Here is a 27,877-nt window from a genome sequence, read left to right as displayed (position 1 = left end):
TCTATATTCGTACATATTATATATATTTCATATATTATTTATATATTAATATTAAAAATACCAACAACAACAAAAACCTTCTGGGGATTTTAGTGGTGGTTGACAGAAAACAAACCACTCCTTACACCAATATGAGATAAGCTCCCTGACTCCTAACGTATAGGACTTCACCCTGTTGTATGTTTCAGAACCCCTCCCCTGCCTTACTGTTTTACGGCCATAAAATACCTCTAGATCATGTCCAAGCATGTCTTTCACTGTGTCAGATTTCTGAATCATGTTCCAGTTGTTTGGCGCTGCCACTTGGCCCAGTACTCATTTTGAGCATAACTGTACTAAATCATATTTCCAGAACAGTGTAATAAAGGAGTGATATGCAACTAAAAACAAAATAAAACAGAACAAGAGTATCTGGATAAGAAGGGGGAAAAAGTATTATCAGTTAAGTGGCATGAAAGACTTTGAACAGTCACATGATTGGACAACTGGACCCTGAGGAAGAAACGGACATACAGACTAAGAGAACAGGGATTAGTCAAGATAAACATTCTGTAAATGTAAAGGAGTAAAGGTTTTTATGGCTCTAGTTCTATAATCTAGGAGTTATCCCACAATAATAATCTACTGTTCTACCTACCTTGTAATAATCAATTTTCTCCTTCCATTTAAAAGTTATTTTCCCTATTGATACAAACAAGATTTAAATTTTTCTGCATAAATACAATGCAGTGACCTTACCTAGTAGCAAACTGAATGAGTGCATTCTGAAGAGCCTGCCTAATTTCAAGAAGAAAAGATTCATCATCACTTAGTGTATAATACCAATACTGGACATAATCCCTCAAGGAAAACTGGATAACCTAAAACAAAAATACGGAAAAAAATACAATTTTTTAGGATTTAAAAAGTAACAGTGTCAAACTAAAACCTGAAAGAATTATTTGCGATTTATATTTATTCTCTACATACTAAATTGTAGTGGTAAACAACTGCCTTCATTAAAAAAGCGTCAATACACTAAAAAACATTTCAAAAATTTTTCAATTATTTTGGTAGCCCAATTCATCCACTGCCCAAATTTTTTAAAAAATTAAAGAATTATCTATGGCCAAGCCCCACCCAATTTCAAGTGAAGATGAAGCCTGCAGAAAAAATAAATTTCCAATGCTATAACATAATGAAGTTTTAATCAGTTTGATGGAGTGAGATGCAAAATAGTGTCAAGAGGTGCTAATAATCTTGGAAATATGTTTACTTTTGAGAATATCATCAGATTCATTGCAATCAAATTACAAAAATGACAATTCACTTAATTCTAATACCGGTGATGCTGCCAACAGCACTGTTAGCCGATAAATAGCAAATAATACAGTTTAATGTATTATGTTTTTGCAAATCAGACAAACTAAATATGGGCTCATCTAAAAAATAGTATTACAATTTTAAAGTATACATTATTTGTAATAATCACAAAATCAAGAATCGATGAAAAATATTTTGGAGGAGAATAATTTTAATTCTAATTTTTAAAATATTTTTGAATGAAACCATAAATACCCATTTAAAAAAGTAATAAAACTAGTAGGAAAAACATCTGATTTATCAAACCACTAAGCTTGTTCATCAGCTGAAGAGTACCACTTTAACTATATATATAAAATAATTAGAAACATTATCAGATGTCAGTAAAAACTTTTTTTTCTAAATGTAAATTCAACCAAAAGGCTTTAATATCATATTAAGCAAACACCTTATTATAAATAAGTTCATAAGTAAGGCAATATCTTTACATACAGACTCCAAGTACAGCATTATAATGAATTTCCAGCATATTACACAAATAGCAAAAACTATTCCTTAGCATTTTCAAAAGAAATGCACCTAGCACACAACATATGGAATTCAAATACCACATACTGAAACTCACTTGCTGGAGAGGTTCATCAATTATATTGGCACCTGTCAATCTTCTATCGATCTTTATAGTCCTGGCTTCCCGTTTCATTTCTTCTAAGCACTGAAAGGAAACCATAACATTCTATTACATAGTTTCTTGATTTAAAGTCTCTGTAGTTTACTTCTAACTAAATATTCATTGTAACTTCCCTGTCATTATCTTCAGTTAATAAATAACCTTATTTCTAGAGACTTGGGTATAAAGCAAACACTATTTCTCAAATTAACAAAACTAGACATCCAGAAAAGAAATCTTGTGTTATCACCAAAAACAATTATCAGCAAACATTATTTAGAATGTGAGAAATTGAAAATATCAGATATAATATTGCCATATTTCAATGAAACGTTAAAATCATAAGTTAGTGTTTCAGGTGAGTCAAATTAATAATTGTCTTTATTAAACACACCCCTATTTCCTCCCTCTCCCTCCCAGCCCAACACAGTATACCAGCTGCCAAATGAATATATTTTTAATTAATTTTACTTAGGGATGGTTTTTAGCAACTAAAGAAAATGAATTTTTCTCTGTAGTCTTCAGAAAGACCAGTGACCTGGAAATAGGGTGAAAAGTAGTAAGACACTCTTCAATTAAAAATACAAACCAAAGCTCAAATACATATAAAAACATATGCCTCGAGTTATCACATGTAACCTCTAAGATTTTTTCATAAAATATACTTATGAATCATTTTAGAAATAGCAATCAAAATCACCATTTTTATACCATATACTAAAAAATAGATTATAAAGACTTAACCAGTCTTGACTATGATCTATTACTGTTTAGGATCTTAATTCTTAAAATATTTTGCATTCTCTCTATGTACCGCTCAAGTGAGTGGAAAATATGGATGGCTAGGAAATAATTCAAAAAGAAAAAGCAAAAAAACAAACAACCCAATAGAAAAATGGGCAGAAGACCTTAATAGAGATTTCTCCAAAGAAGACACACAGATGGCCAGTAGGCACATGAAAAGATGCTCAACATCACTAATTATTAGAGAAATGCAAATCAAAACAACAATGAGGTACCACCCACCTTACACCAGTCAGAATGGCCATTATTAAAAAGTCTACAAATAACAAATGCTGGAGAGGGCGTGGAGAAAATGGAACCCTCCTACACTGTTGATAGGAATGAAAGTTGGTGCAGCCACTTTGGAAAACAGTATGGAGGTTCCTCAGAAAACTAAAAATAGAGTTACCATATGATCCAGCAATCCCAATCGTGGGCATATACCTAGACAAAACTACAATTCAAAAACATACATGCGGGCTTCCCTGGTGGCGCAGTGGTTGAGAATCTGCCTGCCAATGCAGGGGACACGGGTTCGAGCCCTGGTCTGGGAAGATCCCACGTGCCGTGGAGCAACTAGGCCCATGAGCCACAATTACTGAGCCTGCGCGTCTGGAGCCTGTGCTCCGCAACGGGAGAGGCCGCGATAGTGAGAGGCCCGCGCATCGCGATGAAGAGTGGCCCCCGCTTGCCGCGGCTGGAGGAAGCCCTCGCACAGAAACAAAGACCCAACACAGTCATAAATAAATAAATAAATAAATTTTTAAAAAAAAAAAGAAAAAAAAAAAAAACATACATGCACCCCTATGTTCACTGCAGCACTATTCACTATAGCCAAGACATGGAAACAACCTAAATGTCCATCAACAGATGAATGGATGAAGATGTGGTACATACATACAATGGAATACTCCTCAGCCATCAAAAAGAATGAAATAATGCCATTTGCAGTAACACGGATGCAACTAGAGATTACCTCATTATATAAATGAAGTAAGTCAGAAAGAGAAAGACAAATAGTATATGATATCACTTATATGTGCAATCTAAAATATGGCACAAATGAACCTATCTCTAAAACAGAAACAAAATCAGACAGAGAGAACAGATTTGTGGTTGCCAAGAGGGAGTGGGGGAGGGAGGGGTGTGGACTGGGAGTTTTGGGTTAGTAGATGCAAACCATTACACTTAGAATGGATAAGCAACAAGGTCCTACTGTATAGCACAGGGAACTATATCCAATCTCCTGGGATAAACCATAATGGAAAAGAATATTTAAAAAAAGAATGTACATACGTGTATAACTGAGTCACTTTGCTGTACAGCAGAAATTAACACAACATTGTAAGTCAACTATACCTCAATTAGAAGAAAAAAAAAAAAAGGTTCATTTCCTCAGAAAGATCTGTGAGCAAACTCAAAGAATACACACTAAAGGGAGTTTTAAAGGGAGACAGAAGTAAGTTTCAGAGATTACTTTAAAAGTTACAGTATTAGAAAAAAAAATGTATTTATTTATCAATATGAAAGTCTTATTAGCACATAATGGATAAGTTAATAATTGTAAAATTCAGTTACTGGCATCAACTCCAGACCATTTGCCTCTCTTCTTACAAGAAAAACCATCCTAATCCCACAATGATAATTGAAGGCAATGAGAATCTGAAGCCTACTTCTAGTACGCAATTCCAATTTTATTTATAGAGTATAATATTGAAAAAAAAAGAACAGAAAAATAGGAATATGAAAGATAATATAAAATTGGACTTGAATTATTAAAATTATAGAAACTGCACAGCCTAATCGCAAGCTCTATTTTTCAAATGAGTTAAAGAAAAAGTGCCCATTTTCCTCCCTCTGGTTCCTATGCATTTATTTCATTCAAAACAGTATATTCATTGACAGTTCCACAAGTCATACACATGATGCACTGAAATTCTAAGTTAAGACAGCAGGAAAAGACCCTAAATTTCTATCTTTTCCTCAAATTTGCATTCTCACCTTTAACACCTAACATGCATTTTCTAAGCCTGATCAGATAGTCTCTCATAAATTTATAGTGAGCATTAGTGAATTATAGGAAAATCTGCCAAGCCATATAAAGATGATCACATTATCATCACTGCATACAGCAGGACTTTAAGGTTTCACATTCCTTTACCCTTACCTTAGGAATCCCAGTTGATGTTGGAGGAAGAAATGAGTGTTCACACTGCTCTAGGTACTTCTCTGAGTTTGTTTTTCCAAAGAGGAGAGTAACCACAAAACCCCTGAAAGAAATTTAATTATAGATACAAAAACAAAACTTCACTACAATTTAACACATCTATTTATTACCAAATATATTTTTCAGATTTAATTGATGGCTTACCATTCACTAAAAAGTCAGTTTGTGACTTTGATGAGGCAAGGAATTGACAGATTTTGTTAAGTTCTGAAGTTTAAAACAACTATAAACATTTTGTGAATTTATACAATAATGCCTTTACGAGTTTTCATCCAGTATATTTCATAAAGAATCTCAGGCAACATTTTCAAACTTTAGAAGAATAAACCTTCATTAAATAAGTAGGTAAGCTAATAACCAAAGACAAAGACAAATGAGATGTACATCTAGAGCTATACCACACATTTCTATAAAATTCTGTTAACTAATTAAAGAGAGATATAACTTGCCACTATGAATACAGAATAAACAAAGACTATACAGGAAAAAAAAGATCCAACTTATGATTTGTTTAAAATAAGACCGGAATTTAAAAAAGAAATATAAATATATCCCCAAAAGTTAATTATTTTTAAAACAATTATGGAGTCAAGGTAAGATAAATACTGGTTTAGAATACTTTGTATTGACTAAATGCTATCAGTATTTCCTACATTTAAAGTTTACCAAATAAATCTAAGCACTACTAAGTAGACAGGAAATCCATAAAAGAATATTAAATTTTAATTTTATAATGATTTACAGTAATCTTACAACGATTGAAAGAGTGTAGTTGGGGACTTCCCTGGTGGCGCAGTGGTTAAGAATCCGTCTGCCAATTCAGGGGACACAGGTTCAATCCCTGGTCCGGGAAGATCCCACGTGCCGTGGAGCAACTAAGCCCGTGTGCCAGAACTACTGAGCCCGCGTGACACAACTACTGAAGCCCGAGTGCCCTAAAGCCTGTGCTCCGCAACAAAAGAAGCCACTGCGGTGAGAAGCCCACGCACTGCAACGAAGAGTAGCCCCCGCTCGCCACAACTAGAGAAAGCCCACGTGCAACAATGAAGACCCAACACGGACGGACGGAAGGAAGGAATGAAGGAAGAGTGCAGTGACAAGAAGGGAACAGTAAAAAATTAAACACAGTCAGCCTCGGCTATTGAAAGGAGGATTCTCAAGGTCCTCTGCTTTTTGTGGCTATCTGCCATTTCACCACTCTTCAGTACAGGCACCACAAAAGCAAGGAGGAGGGTGGAGAAACAGATAAAGTCAAATCAACTCATGTCATCAATTCTGTTTCTGTTTCTTTTTTAAAAGGCTGGCCTCAGAATTATCAGTAAATTTCACATATCTGTGTTGTATCTGACATTATTACTAAGAATCAAGTTGGTCTTGTATTTCAGTTTTACCTAGCTGTAAGCATATTTAGACACAATAAAATGCTGATATTAAGTTAACAATGCATTTCTAAAAACATTATCATAAAATAAACTGATAAAACGTTCACCTTTGCCCACAGTGTGACAGTAGTAAAGTAAGCTAAGGAACAGTATGATCTTAGAAAGAACCTAATTAATAGCTTCAGCCTTGAGGTTTAAGTAAAAACAGGTGCTACAAATGATTGCATAACCAAACAAACATAACGGAATGCCATTAAACAACTCATATCAGTATTGAAGGTATCCCAAAATAACAACCAAAAAAAAAAACCAAAATTCAAAAAAACAAAAACTTCTGAGTGGTTTTCTTTCCGAAGGGTTTCTATATATTAGAAAATAAGGGATTAGCTTTGACTATAAGCAAAATATATACATTATCAACACTGTATACAGGTAAACTGCAGAACTCAAAAACTTGTTTTACTAGCCAAAAAAAAAAAAAAAAAGATAGTTTCCATAAGAAAATGCATGAATTCCTCTCTGACTTGCATTTTAAGTAGGAAAAAGAACAAAAACAAATCTTTAAAACTTACAAAACAAAGAACCACTAAAACTAAGAAATGATCTTTAGTTATATGAAATGTAACTACTTTATTTAAGATTGATATATAAAAGCCTATTTTTGCTCTTAAAATTCATAAGGCACTAAACTATATTAAGCTACATTAAAGAAAGGACAATCATTCTTCATAATTAGAGCCAAAATTAGAAAGATTTTTGACTCAGGAATTATGATGCTCACTGACTGTAACTGAGTAACCTGGGAATGCTTAATTAACTAATCCTCTGAGATGATTCTGGGATGCTTGTTAGTATATAAACTGAAGTCCCCTTACTGTGACACTATATTTCCTGACATCAGTAGTCCGGAACAGAACATCAAATCAATTTATGACATAACATGAATTTGGAATTTCAGATCCTTCCATGTGACTTAATATTATCTAAAGAGTCTTTAGTGGCCCTCCCACACCTACCAATATCCCAACTTACCTAAAAAATTTCACAGAACTTTACAAATATCCAAAAACTTTCTTGAAATTATTCCTTAATAAATTAGCAGACTCAAAAAGGGAACAACAAAGGTTCCTGGGACTTTGAAATGAATGGACTCATCACCCTTTTCCCTTTCCCAAATTTTATACGGAGCAGTTGAGTCTAAGAGAAATGATTCTCACCCCTCTACCTTCATCTGTAACGCTGCAATTTCTTCCCTTTCTGAAGTATTGTAAAATATTCTGAAATCCTTCCTCACTTTTGCCAAAGGCTTATTCAATTAGTGAAATAAAAGAAACCTTCCCTTTGTGAGAGAGCCATCTCCTCCATTTCCTTTCCAATCAATAAAAGCAGCCACGACCTCGTGGGGGAGGGGTGCAACCATGCAGCTCCGGCCTAAATTTGTGACCAAAGAAGGTAATTTAGGAAGCCCCGATGGCCGCAGATCTGTAAGTCTTCAATCATCTTTATAATCAATAAAGATATTCAGAACTCCATTTATCTGATTCCTATGGCTTATTTCTTAATTGTCTCAGTACATAATACCATATCCAAGCAATTACAAGGAAAATACTAAATCTAATATAAAATACAGTTTTATGACTAGTCCTTGATGTAGCTTCCCAGTTAAATTAATTCTCACTTGTTCAACAATCAGTGGGTGACCTCCCTATAAAATGGTTACACATGACTTTCAAACTCATAACCTGAAAAATGTGACAGGTGGTAGATATATTCAGAAGTCATCCCTTCAGTGTCTTATACAGTCTCTCTCAGGCCACAGTTCATATATGCTATTCAATTCAGCTAAGTCCTCTAAACCTATAGGCTCAAACAATTCCTCCAAATATTTGGGGTCTCAAAAGATTTTTCTGAAAGAACTCATAGGTATTCACTGCACAAATAATTACATAAATGTATTATACATATACATATACACAAATACACATATATATACATACACACATAAACATTAACAACAAAATGCTCATTTCAGCTAAACTACCTTGTTCAGAGTATCTAAGTAGCAAGCATCTCTCTTGTTTATACATTTTCTTACATACAATTCATATCTCATACCAAATGTTCTACATAGGAAGCTATAAATCATGACTGAAACCTCTCCTGTAAAGTTTTATCAACTCAGGGTAAAGCATAAACACTGTAAACCAAATAACCATGAAGAGAAAACGGCAAAATCAGGTGTTTGTTGCAATTTTCTAGAACAAAATGACAGCATTCACTAAGGGAAATAATTAACACAATAATTAATATTAACATAATAATTAACATTAGTGTCTGAAGTCTAATCAATGAAACAGTATCTTCTACTCTGTAAAACTTGATGTGTCATCTCAATTTAACTTATTTATCTTATTATTATTATAGATAAGGAAAGTTCAACCTTAAAGGGGAAATAACACCAAAAGGAATAAAAAATCTTAAAAAACTTTTCAAGTTACACAAAAAAGTTTGTATCATCAGAAATTGAAATTTATTTTTGAAGATGACGACCCATATTGCTGGTACAAATCATAACCATCATCGTTTTTATTTCTATAGGTATCTTAATTTTACTATTTTTAACTTTGGTAAAAACAATTTGCAAAAATAGCATTCACAAATAAATCATACTGCCATTTCTCATGATCACTTTTTTTTCTTATTGAGGTCTCATGGTCATTTGTTTCCATTTTTGAGCAACTGAACATGACATGAATTATAAAATTATCATTGAGAATACTTACCCACCCACAAAGCAGAGGATATAAAATGCCAAATAAAATATTACAAAGGGTCCAAACGTTATTAGAGAAAGGACAATGCCAAGGCTTCCCCATCCCCATATGGACAGACTGGTCTGAAATAAAGCAGGAAAAAAATCTTTTTAATAAATAAATAATTTTCCATAGGAACTAGAAAAGAACCAACAAAACTTTTACATAGTTTATGTTTCTCCTTTTAAGCATTCATGGTATTGTTTCAGTAATTTTAAAAATATTTACTTTTGAAAGTGTTAAGTACATTCTTGGAAATTTATCTCCCAGAAACAATATACAAAATCTATATGTAGAAACAAATTTACAGCATATCAGCAATGATTTAAAAAAAAATCTACTGGCAATATAAATGAACAACAAATTACATAAATTGCTGAATGACATGAAAAGTGCTAAGTATTTATAATAAAAACATTTATACATTTATATATGCAAAAGCATGTATGAAAGCTTAAGTAGACAACAGATTGTACTTGTTTATATTTCATTTTAAAACTACAGCATGAGACTTTTTAAAAATTAAAATTTCAAGGTAAAAAACCCATGTCTCACTAAAAATTATATTTTTATTTACTCAAATTGTGTGCAGAAATTTGTAAAATTATAACTGCACAACTTCCAACTTCCCGTTACCAAAATTTACCACGAGTTCCAACAAAACATCTCTAAAAATTCTCCATCCTAGTTCCCTATTTCGTTTAGAATTATACTGTATTATCTATTAAAAATACTCCTTTTGTTGAAGGCAAACTGGATTTTAGCAATTTAAGTCATTATGAAATAAATAAATGTATTCAGTTCAACAAGTTCCTATATCCATTTGCCTTGTACTGTGAGGTATACAAAGGATGCATTTGTCCCACTCCTGCCATCAAGAAGCCCAGAGAAGATGTCTTACAGGAATGAAACAATTAGACACTGACCAAAAGAAAATAATAGAAAGCATTATAAGATGCTAAACTGAACAAAATTAATGACCAAAAAACTATGGAATAGACAATAAGTGCTATGGACTATGAGAGAAAGCACAGTTTTACTTATTTATTCATTCATTCATTCATTCCCAGTCATTGACTGCTTCCTATGTGCTGTAAGTTCAAAGTGCTGGGGATATCACAAGGAATAAAATATACCCTCACTGGGCTTCCCTGGTGGCCGCAGTGGTTGGGAGTCTGCCTGCCAATGCGGGGGACACGGGTTCGAGCCCTGGTCTGGGAGGATCCCACATGCTGCGGAGCGACTGGGCCCGTGAGCCACAACTACTGAACCTGCGCGTCTGGAGCGTGTGCTCCGCAACCAGAGGCCGCGATAGTGAGAGGCCCGCGCACCGCGATGAAGAGTGGCCCCCGCTTGCCGCAACTAGAGAAAGCCCTCGCAGAGAAACGAAGACCCAACACAGCCACAAACAAATAAAAATTTTTTAAATATATATATATATATATATACCCTCATAAATCTACGTTTTAGTAAGGGAAGAACAACAAGCACACCCTCATGAATTTACATACCTTCGTAAGTTTACATTCCAGAAGAGGAAAAAAGATATATAAATAAGTAAATGTATATCAGATGGGGATAAATGCTATAGAGAAAAATAAAGCAATTGTATGTGGTTGATCTAAGAAGCTTTCAATGATTAAGTGACACATGAACAGAAATCTTAGATAAGATTTAAGGAAAATTTATAATAGTCTTCCTACCCCCAAATAATATTTTTCCATTTATTCATTTCTTCTTTTATGTCCCTCAGTGAAGGTTTTTTAAAAATTTCTTCTATATAAGGCTTACACAACTCTTGTTCATTTGTATTTTTATTACTTTTCCTCATCCTGGCCACATCTTTTTAACCAGAGGACAGAACGCCTACTGATGTTTCTACCCTGCCTCCATGAACTCCTCCTTGAATTAGCTGGGGATACTACTGCACCTATAGAAGTGGTCTCCCCTGACTTCTTTCCAAGAGCTGAAAGTAGGCCATGGTGGTTTAGAATAAAGTACAGAACATTTCAGTCCCTCTGACAATAGTTCTGCTGAACATCCAGTACCTGATCCACACTATAGTACCGCCAGATGGCCAACTCTAAAAAACAGATGCTATTTCCCAAGATTCATTCAAAACCTTTTCCACTGACTTTCCTGAAAAGAGTTCTTACAAACTCTCAGGAAAGCTCAGACCAGACTATGACCCAGATACTTCATCCAGCCTACCTTCTTCAGTGATATTTGACCTAATATTAGCAATATTACTCTTTCTTTACAAAGTTATATTTATGCTTGCTAGCCATTTTTCATAGCTAAACAACTTACTGTTTAAAGATCTAGTCAGAGGTTTGAACAATGAAACCAAGCAAAATGGCTATCTCTGGAGATAAAGGAAAGAGGGGAGCATGCAACTGGAGGACAATACACAGGGGGCTTCTCAAATACTCAATACTCAAATGGTCTATATTTTTTAACCAGGTGTTTGCTCTAAACTGTATAAATGTGTTACGGCTCCCACTGTTTGACTATCAATTAAAGAAATTTAAAAATTAAATTTTCAAAAAAGAATCACAATTATATAATGTGGGAAAGATTATTAACTCAATTATTTAACATGGGGAGATGCTCAATTGTCTAAAAACTCAAATTTTCAGAATCTTACAAGTCTCTTCTTACTCATTTGAAAATGGCAGCAAAAATCATCAAAAAACAAACTCTTATTCATTCAACAAATATTTGTGAATACCTACGTGCCAGATGCTAGTGATTTAACAGTGAACAAAACAGACATTACTGTCACAAGAAAAAACAAAAAATCTATGGAGAAGAACCTTTCCTTAATTAAGTTTGAGAGGAATTTCTATATTCCAGGGACTAATAAAATTAAACATTTCTAATCAAGCAAGTCAGGTGCTCATTTGTTTTGTGGTTAATCTCATAATATTTAACTTCAAATGTTAAACTATTCAATGAAACATCAGAATAGAGAATTGTCCAAAATTAAGAAAGTTTCATGTTATATTTAGTGTTCCCATTTACATATTTGGCTAATAGCATAATCTTAACTGGTGAGATTAAGAAGAACATTTGATCTAAAACCATTTAAAATTTTGAGTTCTACTTATTTCCTAAGATGATACAGGATGATAAAATTTAGAAAAATTTTGCACTACATCAGAAACTTTTTACAAATTCAGAACGGAAGCCAAAAAATATAAAATCCACTTCACAGTGATTTACATTAAAATAATACTTGATATGTTACTATTTTCTTCTCCAAACACAATAATCAACACTGAAATATATCCATGTGTCTGGTTCCCTAAAATCACCGACACACCAACTGTGAGATGGAAAAAACCTTCATGATCATCTACTGCAGTACTTCTCAAACTTTAAGAATCTTAAATGCAGGTTCTTAAAATGCAGATTCTGATCTGTTATATCTGGGGTGGGGTCTGTGATACTTTTATTTCTAATAAGCTACCAGAACTGTTCAGAACTAAGGACAATTATATATTTATAATTCTCCTAAATTAGCCTCTAGGTCCACAAAACCTTACAATTCCGGAACCCAAAACCTCTGAAAATCAAAATTGTACCAAGTATTCTACATACCTATCTCATTTACTCCTCAGAACAACTTATGAAGTAATCAAGAAGGTAATACAGCATAGTGCTCAAAAAATATGAACCCTGGAGTTAAACTATCTGAGTGCAAATCTCACCCTTACTATTTATTAGCTGTGTAACCACTCCATGCCTTCATTTCCTCACCTACGTTACGTGGTTTTTGGGGGAGTAAATAAGCCCATGGTCTAGGGGTGAATTTTAGCTTAATCGTTATTATTATCCCTAGTTTAACGAAACAGAAACTAAAATGCAGAGAAGCTTTTTTAAAAATGGCCCAAGGTCACACAGTTAGTATAAGAGTGGGATTTGACCCCATTCAAATCCTGACTCCTTAATGAACCTTAAAATGTGTCAGCTGACAACTGCCTGAAATGAAAACTCACAATAAGAAAAAAATGTTAAAATCATAAATGAGTGCTTTCTTTTATTTAAATATTCATCAGCTTAATATGCCTCCCAAGAAATTAGTAAGAACACTACTTGTAATGAATGTAATAAATTCCTGGTTTGAGTATCAAGTACATAAATATAAAGTATAATTTTTATTATACAATCAGTTTATCTATAAATAATGAAAATAATTTCAGTTTCAAAGGGTATCAATTTTATTAGCATGCCCTGGTTCTTATATGTATCCATGTGGCCTTGAGCAGAGGGACACACAAAGACATAAAAAATGACTCCTACCGCCAAGATGCTTAAAATCAAGAAGTGACAATGTAAAAAATCTTAAATGCCTCCTGATAGTAGAGAGCAAATGGAAATAATTTACATTGTGATATTTTATGCCTATCAATTCATACTACCATTTATCTCATTTCATCCTCACCACAGACTTTTACTGGGTTGGCCAAAAGGTTCGTTTAGTTTTTTCCGTAAGATGGCTCCAGTAGCACTTAGCTGTCTTTAACTTCATTCGAAACAATTTTGTTAGATTGTATGTGACAGCTGTCCTATCAGCATGCATTTTAAAAAAAAGACTTACAAACACTGAATTTTTGTGTAGCCATTTTAATATTGAAGATGGAAGGAAAAAGCAACATTTCCGGCATATTATGTTTTATTATTTCAAGAAAGGTAAAAACCCAACTGAAACGCAAATAAAGATTTGTGCAGTGTATGGAGAAGGTGCTGTGACGGACTGAACGGGTCAAAAGTGGTTTGCGAAGTTTCGTGCTGGAGATTTCTCGCTGGACGATGCTCCATGGTTGGGTAGACCAGTTGAAGTTGACAGCGATCAAATCAAAACAATAAATTGAGAAGAATCAACGTCACACCACGCGGGTTGAAGTTGACAGCGATCAAGACGTTAATTGAGAACAATCAACATTATACCACGCAGGAGATAGCTGGCACGCTCAAAGTATCCAAATCAAGCACTGAAGATCATTTGCACCAGCTTGGTTATGTGAATCGCTTTGATGTTTGGGTGCCACATAAGTTAAGAGAAAGAAAACTTCTAACCGTATTTCTGCACGCGATTCTCTACTTGAACGTAACGAAAACGTTCCGTTTTTAAAACAAATTGTGACAGGCGATGAAAAGTGGATACTGCACGATAATGTGGAACAGAAGAGATCGTGGGGCAAGCAAAATGAACCACCACCAACCACACTAAAGGCTGGATCTTCATCCAAAGAAGACAATGTTGTGTATATGGAGGGAGTGGAAGGGAGTCCTCTATTAGGAGCTCCTTCCAGAAAACCAAATGATTAAGTCCAACAACTACTGCTCCCAGTTAGACGACCTGAAAGCAGCATTTGACGAAAGCATCCAGAATCAGTCAACAGAAAACGCATAATCTTCCATGAGGATAACGCAAGACTGCATGTTTCTTTTCTTTTCTTTTTTTTTTTTTTTTTTGCATGTTTCTTTGATGACCAGGCAAAAACTGTTACGGCTTGGCTGGGAAGTTCTGATTCATCCGCTCCTTCAGATTTCCATTTATTTGGATCTTTAAAAAATTCTCTTAATGGAAAAAATTTCAATTCCCTGGAAGACTGTAAAAGGCACCTGGAACAGTTCTTTGCTCAAAAAGATAAAAAGTGCTGGGAAGACAGAATTATGAAGTTGCCTGAAAAATGGCAGAACGTAGTGGAACAAAAGGGTGAATATGCTGTTCAATAAAGTTCTTCGTGAAAATGAAAAATGTGTCTTTTTACTTAAAAACCGAAGGTACCTTTTGGACACCCCAATATGATAGGAAAGGTAGCAGAATACAGTACTAAAAACACAGAATCAGAAATTACAGGTTCCAGTTTGCCACTAATGTTCTGTGTAACCACTGCAAAATCACTAACCACTCTTTGATCCAGGATTCACACTAGCACATGAAGGAGCTGAGCTGTGAGACCATCTCTCAAGTCAAGTCTATCTAAAGCAGACTGATTAAGTAACTTGGATGCAGAGCTAGGCATAGACTCTCCTGGCTACATGTGGAGAGTGGGGCTAAGTGCAAACAGCTATTTTATATATCAATAGATCACATGAAGAACAGATTGTCAGAGCTCCCAGAGAACGGACCTTGGACTCTCATAAGAGTCTTACTAGAGTGAGTCAGCCACTCTCAGTTATATTCACCTGACATGTCTCAACACATTACATGGCATAGGGCAGCCAGATAGGGCTGAGAATCTTAAAGCTGATATTACTTCAGTGCCAACTTGGATCACAGAAACTATATAAAAGAATTCAACAACAACAAAAAGTACCCATAAGAAGAGTCACCTTATTGAAACCATAGATTGTTTTCCTTCCACCTTATCCCACCTATAATAAAGTGGAAGTTCTTCTCCAAGTAATTTCAATAGAATGTGCTCCTGACACAGAATTTTGGCTCATTCAACATTACATAATAATTTAACCAAGGCCTGCTACAAAGAAGCTGCTCACTAAATACAGAACTAATTAATCAACTTACTAACTAGAGAAATTAAATAAGGGAGGGAATGGAAAGAGAATGTAGGGGAGAAAAGAGAGAAAAGGGGAAAGGGCAAGAAAAGGAAAAGGTGAAGGGAAAGTGAAAGAGAAAAGAACGCTAAATTTAAGTCCTGCCCCTCACTCCCACCTAAGAACTTTAGGCAGAGTTATACATTCCTACCAGCACAACCCGTACCAAGCCCCCAACCTCCAAAAAAAAAAAGATCTCCCAAGAGCTTGGTCCTTTTTCTCCCACAGGACTGATGTACAGAAAAAACATACTTTTGACTGTCTCAACATAGCCTACACCGGCCTACATCACGACTTTCCTTTCAGGGAGGCAGCCACACAGGGATCATCAGCACATTTAGCTAAGTTGGTCCCCAAAGCCCTCTTTTCATACTCCTGGGACACGGAAATGAAGATCCCCTTCCACTCCCGTGTATTTAAGATACCTAGTATATCCTTGTGAGGATGATTAAAGACTAGCATGATATGGTGCACATTTTCAATCCAGCTGTTGAGCCAGGAGGGATAGAGGGCCTTGTCTCCAAGATGGCTAACTGCCCAGCCGGCAAAGATAATGGCCACTGGATACCTGTGGAGATTATCCTCTCTCTCCCAACCAGGGGTGCCCAGAATAATTAGGTTATATACACACATATACACCAGCCCCACGTATTTTTAGTTCTTTGGTAACAGAACTCTCTCCCTTAAAACAGAAATCTATTGTTCAACTTTTATATATTTTCAAGAATTAATTATGTACACATATGTAGGTAACTACTTTAACAAACCCTTCAATGTTTTATTAGAGCAGTAGTTATAAAAGATCATAGACTACTACATAATTAGGACTTCTAGCATCCAATGATGAAGAAAATACAAGAAAACAAAAAAAGCTACAATTATTTCAGTGTTTTTTAAACTAGATACCGTCAATTACAAAATAACTATACAGTCTGAAACAACAGCAGGTACATTCACATGCATTTGTTTTTTCAGGATACAAACTAAGTTAGGCTGCACAACCCCTCCCCAGCCCACAGCCCATACATTGGGGATCACTGGAATTAGAGTCTAAAAGAAATTACAGTACTGAAAAAACAAAGGACTGTATTCACTGAATGCTTTCCCTTATACAGAAAGAATAATAAAAGTATTTAAAATGTGGATGGAGCAGTGTAGCAAAGAACAGTCCTGACAGTATTCTAGTAGACTCAAAGCCTCCAACTGCAAAACCACGTTAACAAGGTTTCCTGAATTACCGATATAAGGTCCAGTAGATACACAAAGCTGAAACAAATTAATCAAAGGTGCTTTTTAGAAGCTGTATTTTTCTAGTTATAATGTTTTTGTGCCTTAATAATAAATAACTGCAGGGCTTCCCTGGTGGCACAGTGGATAAGAATCTGCCTGCCAATGCATGGGACACAGGTTCGATCCCTGGTCTCGGAAGATCCCACATGCCACGGAGCAACTAAGCCCAAGTGCCACAACTACTGAGGCTGCGCTCTAGAGCCCGTAAGCCACAACTACCGAGCCCACATGCTGCAACTACTGAAGCCCACGCACCTAGAGCCCGTGCTCCGCAGCAAGAGAAGCCACCGCAATGAGAAGCCCACACACCGCAACAAAGAGTAGCCCCCGTTCTCCACAACTAAAAGCCCACGCACAGCAACGAGGACCCAGCCCAGCCAAAAATAAATTTAAAAAAACTAAAATTAAAATAATAATAATTTAAAAAGTGCAAGAAATCATAGCAAAGACTTTTTAAAACAAACGTTTAGCCTAGAGGGATGGGATAGGGAGGATGGGAAGGAGACGCAAGACGGAGGAGATATCAGGATATATGTATATGTAGAGCTGATTCACTTTGTTATAAAGCAGAAACTAACACACCATTGTAAAGCAATTACACTCCAATAAAGATGTTTTAAAAAAAAAAAGAGAAATAAAATAGATTATTTTCCTTATAGATGTTTCCATTTGACAGATAAATGTCTATTTTTAATTTACATATATATCAGTCTCATTCTTAAATACATATGTATGTATACATGTATATGTATATACAGATAACATACAAAAAGGAAAAGTATTCCCTTAAAAATAACTGATTAAAGCAAAATTTTTAAAGCTACCAAAGAATAAGACAGCTAAATTTCTAATTATGTGAACTAAAAGAATCCATCAAGATATCAGAAAAAAAATACCAATCCTGGGCATTCTGAACAAATTTTTTTGTATCCGCATACTTAGCCTGATTATTTTTTTAATTCAATTACATACCGGTAGAAGAAAGCATGTATAGCTATCATTCATCTAAGAAAGGGAGGGGGAGAGTTATAAATTTATAAACATTTGCTTATATTTTTTAAATATAAGGATATACAGAAAATTTTTTAAATGACGATCTATAAGGAATGGAGAAAATGGGGTAAAGGGGACAGGGATAAGAACGAGACGCTCTGAAAATACCTTGCTCTGTAGATCTCACTTTATATCAGTATAAATATTTTACATATAAAAAGAATTTCAAAAGCAATCTCTAAAATTCAAAAGCAAAGTGAAATTTAAAAATCTAACTGTATATACTAACAATGTGGAATAACCACATAAAGAAAGCAAATCAAATGATTTTACAATATAGTAATTTTACTATGAATCATTGCTTCAGTAAAAAATAGTGTTGATAGTTCCACTAAAACGAACTAGGGCTATCGGAGGAATGGGTGATTCCAAGTCTGGAGCAGGAAATGAGTTTAAGATGGGCCTGGAACATTTTGCCATACCAAAAAGCTACCAAAGATTACTAAGAATATGTCAAAACTCAGCAGACAACCTGAAGAGGCTTCACCTGGCTAAAGATGGAATCAGTAACACTAACAACTGCAATGTATTGAAGCACTTCAAATATTTGAGTTCATGAAATCATAGAAATATTTTTAAATTTCACTGATCACCTTTGAAGGGTTCTAAAGAACCAACTCTTTTTGAAAAGTGGTAGAGAATTAGGCATTTATCAGGGTAATCAGAGAGTTGATGAAAAATCGGTTTCTCTTTAAGGAAAAAATCCATATAAGAAGAAGAAATGACAGAATATTGCCATATTGCAATCCCTAACATATTTAGGGATCTACCAGTCTAACACATGCAAGGGAGGGATTGGGGGGGGCAGAGAGAGAGAGGATGAAAGAGAGAGAGAGGATGAAAGAGAGAGAGAGAATATGAACCAGACATTACATGCCTCTTGAAATAAAAATACACATCGCCATCTATCAAAGAGTTTTGTGGGGTGGGGTGGGGGGACTCAAACCTGAATCTGACTGAGGAAAAGCAGAAGACTGAGAAAATGTTACATCATGGAGATGAACTTAGCAAAATTCAGACTGTGAGAAACACTAAAGGGCAAAAGACCCAATTCCTTCAACAAACAAAGGGCAAAGGGAAAAAAAATAAAGAGGAGGGAAGAGGAAGGTTGAGGAGAACCTGTGGATTAAAACTGCAATATGTAGAGCTTATTCAACTTGATTTTAACAAAAATACAGTGGAAAAAGGAGAAGAAGAATGAGGAAGGAAAGAAGGAAGAGAAACTGGGTAATTCTAAACATCTTCTGAATATTTAATGACATTAACAAGTTACTGCTTATCTTTTAGCTTAAATAATGAATGGTACCAGCTATTATGTTATAACAAAAAGAACCCTTATGTTTTAGAGATGCATGACGAAATATTTAAAGATGAAATCACGTATCTGGAATATGCTTCAAAATAATTCTGGAAGTGGACAGTAGAGGAAAAGTGAAAAAGGATATAGACAAAATATAATTAGCCATGAGTTGGTAAATGTCTAAGCTGGGCGTGACAGAGGAAGTTCACTATACTAATCCTTCTACTTTTAATGTTCAAAATTTTTCACTAAAACTGTTTTTTAAAACACACAATAATCACAAAATTCACTTACATGGTAAATGCACTTGCATTTCTTAAGGAACCAATGCAGGAAATAAACAGTGCACAAACATGCTACATGTTCACAGCCCAGAGAATTAAACTGGGATTAAAAATTTCCTGTGATTAGTTGACAGTAGAGCAACATACACTTGGCTATTCAATTAAGAAAAAGATTCTTTTAAATATGGAACTACTGTGAGAAATGAGTTTTAATATCCTATTTTATGTGTGGGTTATGTATTTATTTTATATAAGAATTACTGCCTTTCAAAATAATTATTTGGAGGGGTTACACTGATTCTATAATAATTAGATAACCATGTATGGGGCCTTAGTTATACAAAGATGAATCAGGCAGTTTCTGCCCTCAAAACGCTCATAAACTAAAAAGGTAAAATACACATGTAATGATAACACAAATGTGGTAAGTGCCATAATAAAAAGTTACAAAGTGTTTGGGAATACAAAAAAGATAAATCCTCCAGAGCTTAAACAGTATTGACACTCCTTTAAAACTGGTTTCCAAAGGCAGTTTTGCAGTTGAACAAGAAAAATCAATCTCTTTTCTTTTCAGTTACCCACTTCTTTCCATCAAAATGGTATTACCCAAAATTACTCACTTGATTTACTGAAATTTTGTTAATTTCCAAAAAATAAAAATTCCAAGTGAACAAAGATTCACAACTGCTAATGGCTACATAAGAGTGTGCCACAGGGGAAGTACTCTTTCATTCAAAAGTAGGACAGAGAATATAATTTGTTTACTGAACTTTTAAGCCCAATGCTCAAGGCTATTTATACTTTTATGTGTAAATATATTTAAAGATTCCATTTATAAATGGCAACAAAGTAAGTTGTGAGAGATAAATGCACTATTCAAGAGTTTCCAAAAACTACACATAACCAAAGACAATCTTTTCAACAAATGGTGCTGTCACAGACATCCACAAAGAAAAAAATTAATCTAAGACACGGATCTTATACCTTTCACAAAAATTAACTCAAAATGGACACAGACCTAAATGTAAAACATAAAACTATAAAACTCCAGAAGAAAACTTAGGAGAAAACCTAGGCAACTTTGGGTATGGTGATGCATTTTTAGATATAACACCAGACATAATCCATGAAAAAAAATAATTGATAAGCTGGACTTCATTAAAATTAGAAGCTTCTCTGTACTTTCTCTGTACTTTCCTTTTAATTTTGTTATAAACCTAAAACTGCTCTTTTAAAAAAGTCTTTAAAAAAACTACATATAGGGCTTCCCTGGTGGCGCAGTGGTTGAGAATCCGCCTGCCAATGCAGGGGACACGGGTTCGAGCCCTGGTCTGGGAGGATCCCGCATGCCGCGGAGCAACTGGGCCCGTGAGCCACAATTGCTGAGCCTGCGCGTCTGGAGCCTGTGCTCCGCAATAAGAGAGGCCGCGATAGTGAGAGGTCCGCGCACCGCGATGAGGAGTGGCCCCCGCTCGCCGCAACTAGAGAAAGCCCTGGCACAGAAGCGAAGCCCCAACACAGCCAAAAATAAATAATAAATTAATTAATTAATTAAAAAAAAAAAAACTACATACAATCACAAATACAAGATGATTTTACAGCAGGAGAGAATGATAAGACAGCACCAGTCATGAATTATAATAAACTGATACACCATCATAGTCATTATCAATGCACAAAAGTATGAAACTGAATCGTCAAACTGCTCAAAATTCATTCAACTTTATTAAAATGTAAAGAAACCTATTTTTACATAATGTTAAAATTAACTATTTAGGAGCTTCCCTGGTGGCGCAGTGGTTAAGAATCCACCTGCCAATGCACGGGACACGGGTTCGAGCCCTGGTCCGGGAAGATCCCACAATGCCATGGAGCAACTAAGCCAGTGCGCCACAACTACTGAGCCTATGCTCTAGAGCCCACGAGCCACAACTACTGAGTCCGTGTGCCACAACTACTGAAGCCCACAAACCTAGAGCCCCTGCTCCACAAGAGAAGCCACCGCAATGAGAAGCCCACACACCGCAACAAAGAGTAGCCCCCACCCACTCTCTGCAACTAGACAAAGCCCGTGTGCAGCAACGAAGACCCGATGCAGCCAAAAATTTTAAAAAATAAAATAAATTTTTTTAAAAAATGTGTCATTTAAAAAAAAATTAACTATTTAGATTCATTTCATAGATTTCATAATCTCTCATCTTAGAACAGGAAACAAGAGGTCAATACCTCTGATACAGAAAACCTTAAGAGAAACTATAAACATACACAAAATATGCCATCATGTAATTAAGGAAAATTGTTTGATGATCAGAATTTTAGTTGACATAATACATTAGCACATACTTCAACTACCTCCACCTAGACTCCCCTCCTCCCAAAGAAAATCACACTGTCTTTATTCAGGATACCTAGTGTATGAATTCTTCTCATAATCTAATCTAGTGTGGTCAAAAGCCAATTAGATCAAGAATCAACAATCAAATTCTAACATTTTGTGGCACCGTTTTTTAAATATAATTTTTACTTGTGAGATCTAATTTTTAAACAAATGGAATTTATTTACAAGGGAAAGCTGTTGCTAAAAGGGAACATGCACACTCAAAACTATGAAAGTTCCACTTGCAGGAATCATTACTTTTCCCTCCCATGGAGAACAAACAGAAAATCCAAAGGTCAGTTCCAACATATCTCCCTGATTTTCCTATGGAATGAGGAGATTTTCTATAAAAATTCTTTGACTCAACAAAAATAAATAAATACAGTAAGCCCTAACAAATTATACTTTGAGTACATTCAGTAAATCAGGTGTTCAGAACTTGAAACCCACCAAGTGACAGAAACATTATTCTTCACATGGGTTACATTCTGGTGGCAAAACACCAAAGCTGGGTGTGGGGATGGGGGTGGGTGTGTGTGTTTAATTCTGTACTTAAATATGCATGATAAAATAATAGAAAAATATCCTCCCTAACTAAACACTCCAGTTTCAAGTCACTGATCATGGTGCTCAGGATCAAAACCTCAGCAAATAAGGAACTGAAGATAGGGAGGATTCATTACCAGAATACTTACTGCAGATGGGACAGGAGTCAGCCCATCTGATTTCATGACCCTTTATTACTCAATAGTCCAAATCAAGAGATTGAGCCTGTCTCCTTTTCCACTACAGTCTTCTGAGGCTTCCAAGTCAAGTTTCCTCTCCTACCCTAGTATGCAATAGAACCAAACACACCTCAAATATCTCAGTAGGTGATGATGGTCGGTCTTTGTTACAAAGAATTTAATGTCTGAGAAAGGGATCAAAAACTGCCAGCATAGTATTTTTTTTAATTCTGAATAAACATTTTTTAAAAATCACATTAAAAATCAGGATTTCTGACTTTTCTTGAAAAACAGAAAAATCTGGCATCAGTGGAATCACCTCCCTGAAAGGCAATAATGGAATGAAGCTGAGTGGCAACAATCCCCATGAAAATGAGCCACAAACTCCTCGGTAGTGCCACAGTCCCAAAATTTGCTATAAGGTGTACCTGATGTGAGTCCAAGATGTGATTTATCACCATAACTTTACAGTTGTTTTAATGAAAGAAGCAAAATTATTTACCTGTATCTATGTTACTATCAGAAGAGGAAAAACAAAAGATAAACCAAGAAAGTAATATGTTTAAAAAATGGCAGACAACCTATTTCTTAGTGGAAGTAAAGTTAGAAATACATATCCCCATTTCATGAAGAGATGTGAATTCACATTAAGCGTTTCCTTTTCCCTAGTGTAGTCTGACAACAGACACTTCAAAGAGGAATAAACTAATAGCCTCAAGAAGAATCCAGTGGAGTAAAGAATGGAAGGAACAAATAAGGGCTGCAAAGGGGAAATTTCTGAAATCTGTTAAAGTGGGAAAGAATAAAAGGAAATTAAAGAGATCAAAGAAAATTTCTACTGCTTTGCAAGTATACCAGATTATCTTTAAGCAGAAGAAAGCCTGCAATGCCCAGGATTCTGTTTTCACTCTCCTACAGTCTTACTATATATGCAATCCCTGAGTAATCTTGTTTTCTAATCTACCACTTTTAACTACCTCATACGTACCATGACTTCCAAAACTGTGCCTCCAGCCCAGATATACCTCCTGAATTTCTAACACTTATATTCAACAGCATACTGAACGCTTCTGCCTGAATTTCTCATGGGTACCTCAAACTCATCGTGTCTAAAATTAAACTCATTCCATACCCCAATTTCCTATATTCCCTCATTTAAATTAAAAGGAGGAGACGTCGACATAGAGAATGGACTTGAGGACACGGGATGGGCAGGGGGAAGCTGGTGAGAGTAGCATCGACGTATATACACTACCAAATGTAAGATAGATAGATAGTGGGAAGCAGCTGCATAGCACAGGGAGATCAGCTTGGTGCTTTGTGACCACCTAGAGGGGTGGGATAGGGAAGGTGGGAGGGAGGCTCAAGAGGGAGGGATATGGGGATATATGTATGCAGATAGCTGATGCACTTTGTTGTACAACAGAAACTAACACAGTATTGTGAAGCAAGTATACTACAATAGAGATGTATTAAAAATAATTAATTAATTAATTAATTAAAAGGAGGCATCACTGCCTATCCAATCACTGAAAAGAGAAGTCGTAAGAGTTACCTTGAACTGTCCTCTTAGAACTCTCACATCCAACTAATTAGTTATATTTTACATCTTAAATATCTCTTGGGGCCCTCCTCACCACCAAAGCCTTATACAAGACCTTCATTACAGCCTGCAAGACTGCAAGACTACCATTCCTGCCTCTCCTCTGTTACATCCTCCTCACTACCAAAATGACTTTTGAAAAAAGATTCTGAAATACCTGGCTTTTTCGTGAGTAGGACCTGGTCTCTTGCTTTTTTTCTCTAGGATGGATCACCTTTCCGCTCTAGCAAAATCTCTACCAAGTTCCCTTCAAGAACCAGATCAAATTTATATCTTCCATAAAGCGAGTCTTCCCTCATAGGCACCTCTCCCTCTTCCCAGATACAATGTTCAGTCCTTGCATTCTCTGCCTCCACTGCACTATTTAAAGTTCTATAGTAATTATTTATGAATATCTGCTTTTACTAAACTAGAAACTTCTTTCATTCATTGGTCAAACATTTATTAAAGTCTAGCATGTGCCCCCTATAGCCAGGCTCTGCAAGTAAAGGATTGTTCTGGGCCTCAAGAAGCTCACAATCTTGTGGAGGAAGAGAATTACATATAAAATTATAAAACAATAGAGTAAGAAAAATGATAGACATGCATCAGCTATTACAAGGCACTAAAAAGAAGGAGCAGGTAATCTGACCCAGCCTGAAGGGGAGGAGGGGCGGCAAATCAGAGGAAGCATCCTGAAAAAGGTAACACCTAAGATTAATTTTAGAGGATAACAGGACACAGCCAGGTGAAGAAGAGGGCAACTGATAAAGAGAAGACAACAGGAGTAGGCACTGAAGCAAGAAACAGTGTCCCATGGGGAAGCCACTGAAAGTTGTTTTTAAAAGGTAGATTGTGAGAAGCATATGGAATGTTCAAGTTAAACCATTCTATCAATTATGTGCAAGATTTGAAATAGACAGGAAAACCTATGAAGAGCAATTACAGTCATACTATCTAAAAGCCAGAAACAGGTCAGTAGTAGTGGGGATGAACAGACGTCTGCATAGTAGAGAGATATCTAGATGACCCGATCAACAGGTCAATAGATTGCATGGAGCATGACAAAGAGCCATCATCACAGCTCTTTAAGCTTGAGTAGTATCTGGCTGAACAACTAGTCACCCCAAACAAGATACAAGAAAGGCGGCTGGGGGATGGTAAGTTTGTTGTTTTGTTTTGCGGATGAAGAAGTGAAGTTCAGTATGGGACATGTTCGAGCAAAGATACATACAGATCTCAAGTGAAGACAGACAGCAAGCAAATGGATATAGTGATACAAGTTATTTTCAAAGGAATACTCAGGACTACTGATACACAGAATCAGAATTGATTACCACACAGACAGTCATCTAAAAAAAATGAGAATGAAGTAGATCATGAAGAGAGTCAGTAAGTCAAGGATGAAATACTGGTAACATCAACATTTTAAGAGGCAGAAAAAGAGAATGAACCTCATGAAGATGACTGAGAAGGTAAGCTTAGAAAGGTATAAAAAGAACCAGTAATGGATGGTGTCCTAAAAGAAAGAATGATCTACAGGTCCAAAACCAGGAGAACAGTTCAGTAAGATAAAAGCCAATAAATGTCCAGAGGATTTGACAACTAGAAAGTACCTGTTGGTATTACTGAGAGTGACATCTGTAGAGTAGTGAGTACAAACCAGACTGCAGTAGTTTAGGGGTGAGTGGGAACAGAGTTGTATATATGTTAGGCTCTAGGGAAGGATCCAATAAAGAGTACAAGTAAGATAAGGTATGACTCATAGGGCAGCAGGTGAAAGAATCAACGGTACAAAGAGAGTCTGACCTCTAATAATTTCATTAGAGACAGCTCAGCTTCCAAAGCATAGAATTCTTTAAGGGCAGAGAAAATACCATATTCAACTTTATCTGCCCATAGCTAGCAAAATTCCTGGAGCATAATACAAACTCAAAGATTCTGTGATATGCATGAATGACCAAGGGCAGCAGGGCAGGGGGAGACACACTAAAAAGAAATACTCCCTAGAAGCATGTATCTCTTGTATTTCCACTCTTAAGAGTTACTACTTTAGAGATTTATTTACATTTAAGGAACTTAAAAACGCACAAATGTATAGGATATAGAGTGATATACCATGATAGTCTGTTCAGTCTTTGCCATTCAAATATAATATCTATTTAGTAGTTTACTAGACAACTAAAAATGAAATCAGTAATTGCTACATACTATAAAAGGTATGTGCCTATCCCATCCTCTCATCCACAGCCCTGAGAATGATATCATTCTGTCTACTGCCCCATCCCCAACCTTGTCTACACCAGGAATGTATACCTGACATAGAGACAGCCAGTGCATACTTTGGCTGTATACTAAGGCAGACAATGTACACTCTGTGAGACTGGGCTCCATCAGTGACCTGAGCTAGACCCTCTCTCGGTAATTTGAAAAGTTAAAAACTGTTGCCAGCCAATGGTGGACACTGAACCTGAAAAAGGATATATATGTTCTGGGGCTGGAGTAGCCATTTTAAGGGGACATACAGGCCAATTGGTAAGCAAGGAAGCCAACTGAGAAAAACTGAAACGAGGCAGATACACTCTGAAAAGCCAAGATGAGAGACTGTGCTTCCCTGAAAGAGAGAGAACTGAGACTTTGGTCAGCTTTTTAGTTCCCACAGGACCAGCTACATTCCATTTTACTTCCCTGGATTTTCCCTTTTATGTGAGGTAACTGGGGTATATTTCTATTCCTTACACTCCAGAGTCACCACTGGAAAAACTCCTAAACAAGATTAGATAAATGCCAACAATACAAAAGTAGTTTTTGTTTCTTTAAGTCTAAACAGATACTACACACTGCAACACAAAAGTAGTTAGGAATTCTAATCCTAGCTGGTTTCTACTCCTAGCTCTGCTCAAAGATCATGTGAACCTGAGCAATCAAAATGTCTCTCAACATTTGTTTACTCACTTCTAAAAGGAACTGGATTATAGACTTCTTATATATACTTAAATGGCTTAAAAATTAACTTGAGATGATAGTGTGAGCAGTGTGTGTATGTGTATATACAACAAATTCAAAGATATACTCAAAGCAACTCTGGATGTCTTTCGTGAACTTCTGTAACTGCAAGAAGAATGTAAACTTGGAGTATAAAAGGGCTCTTTCCTAAAACCCTTAACTGGATTATATGTAATACATTATTTTGCTATTGAGATCATCACTAAGCCTACCAGAAATCCAAAAAGCAGTACCTGAAACAAATGTAGTATCTATGTGAAAATATGAAACTGCCGTTCAGGACAAAGTACTCATCTACTACACTGCCTCCCTTCTTGGACTTCTTAAAAATGCCTACCTACTATGGTTTAAACCATCTTCTGAGGGACTCCTTAAGTATAGATCACCATGCTCTGAATTATAAGAATGACCCCCACCACACTGGGCCACAGTTACAAGGGTGGATTTCTAAGGCTGGTTTACTGGTCTGTGAGACAGCCTGACAGAATAGCTCTATCAAATAATATAGGTAACCCA

General features: G+C 35.8%; 1 protein-coding gene across 3 annotated transcripts in view; it reads right to left on the bottom strand.

Moving 5' to 3' along the window:
• SNX13 (sorting nexin 13) overlaps positions 1 to 27,877 on the bottom strand; it is a 143,728-nt gene that overhangs the window by 93,005 nt on the left and 22,846 nt on the right. For all 3 annotated transcript variants that reach the window (XM_068550559.1, XM_068550557.1, XM_068550558.1), the window contains exons 2-5: positions 9,148 to 9,260; positions 4,923 to 5,025; positions 1,928 to 2,017; positions 739 to 860 (exon numbers count right to left, since the gene is read on the bottom strand). In XM_068550559.1, coding sequence (XP_068406660.1) covers positions 739 to 860; positions 1,928 to 2,017; positions 4,923 to 5,025; positions 9,148 to 9,260 — 428 coding nt within the window. The remainder of the gene's footprint in view (positions 1 to 738; positions 861 to 1,927; positions 2,018 to 4,922; positions 5,026 to 9,147; positions 9,261 to 27,877) is intronic.

The sequence above is a fragment of the Eschrichtius robustus genome, chromosome 8 (genome assembly GCF_028021215.1).
Source record: "Eschrichtius robustus isolate mEscRob2 chromosome 8, mEscRob2.pri, whole genome shotgun sequence".
NCBI classification, from domain to species: Eukaryota; Metazoa; Chordata; class Mammalia; order Artiodactyla; family Eschrichtiidae; genus Eschrichtius; species Eschrichtius robustus.
The sequence above is the reverse complement of the archived record's forward strand: the minus strand, read 5'-3'. Positions and strand labels throughout refer to the sequence as shown.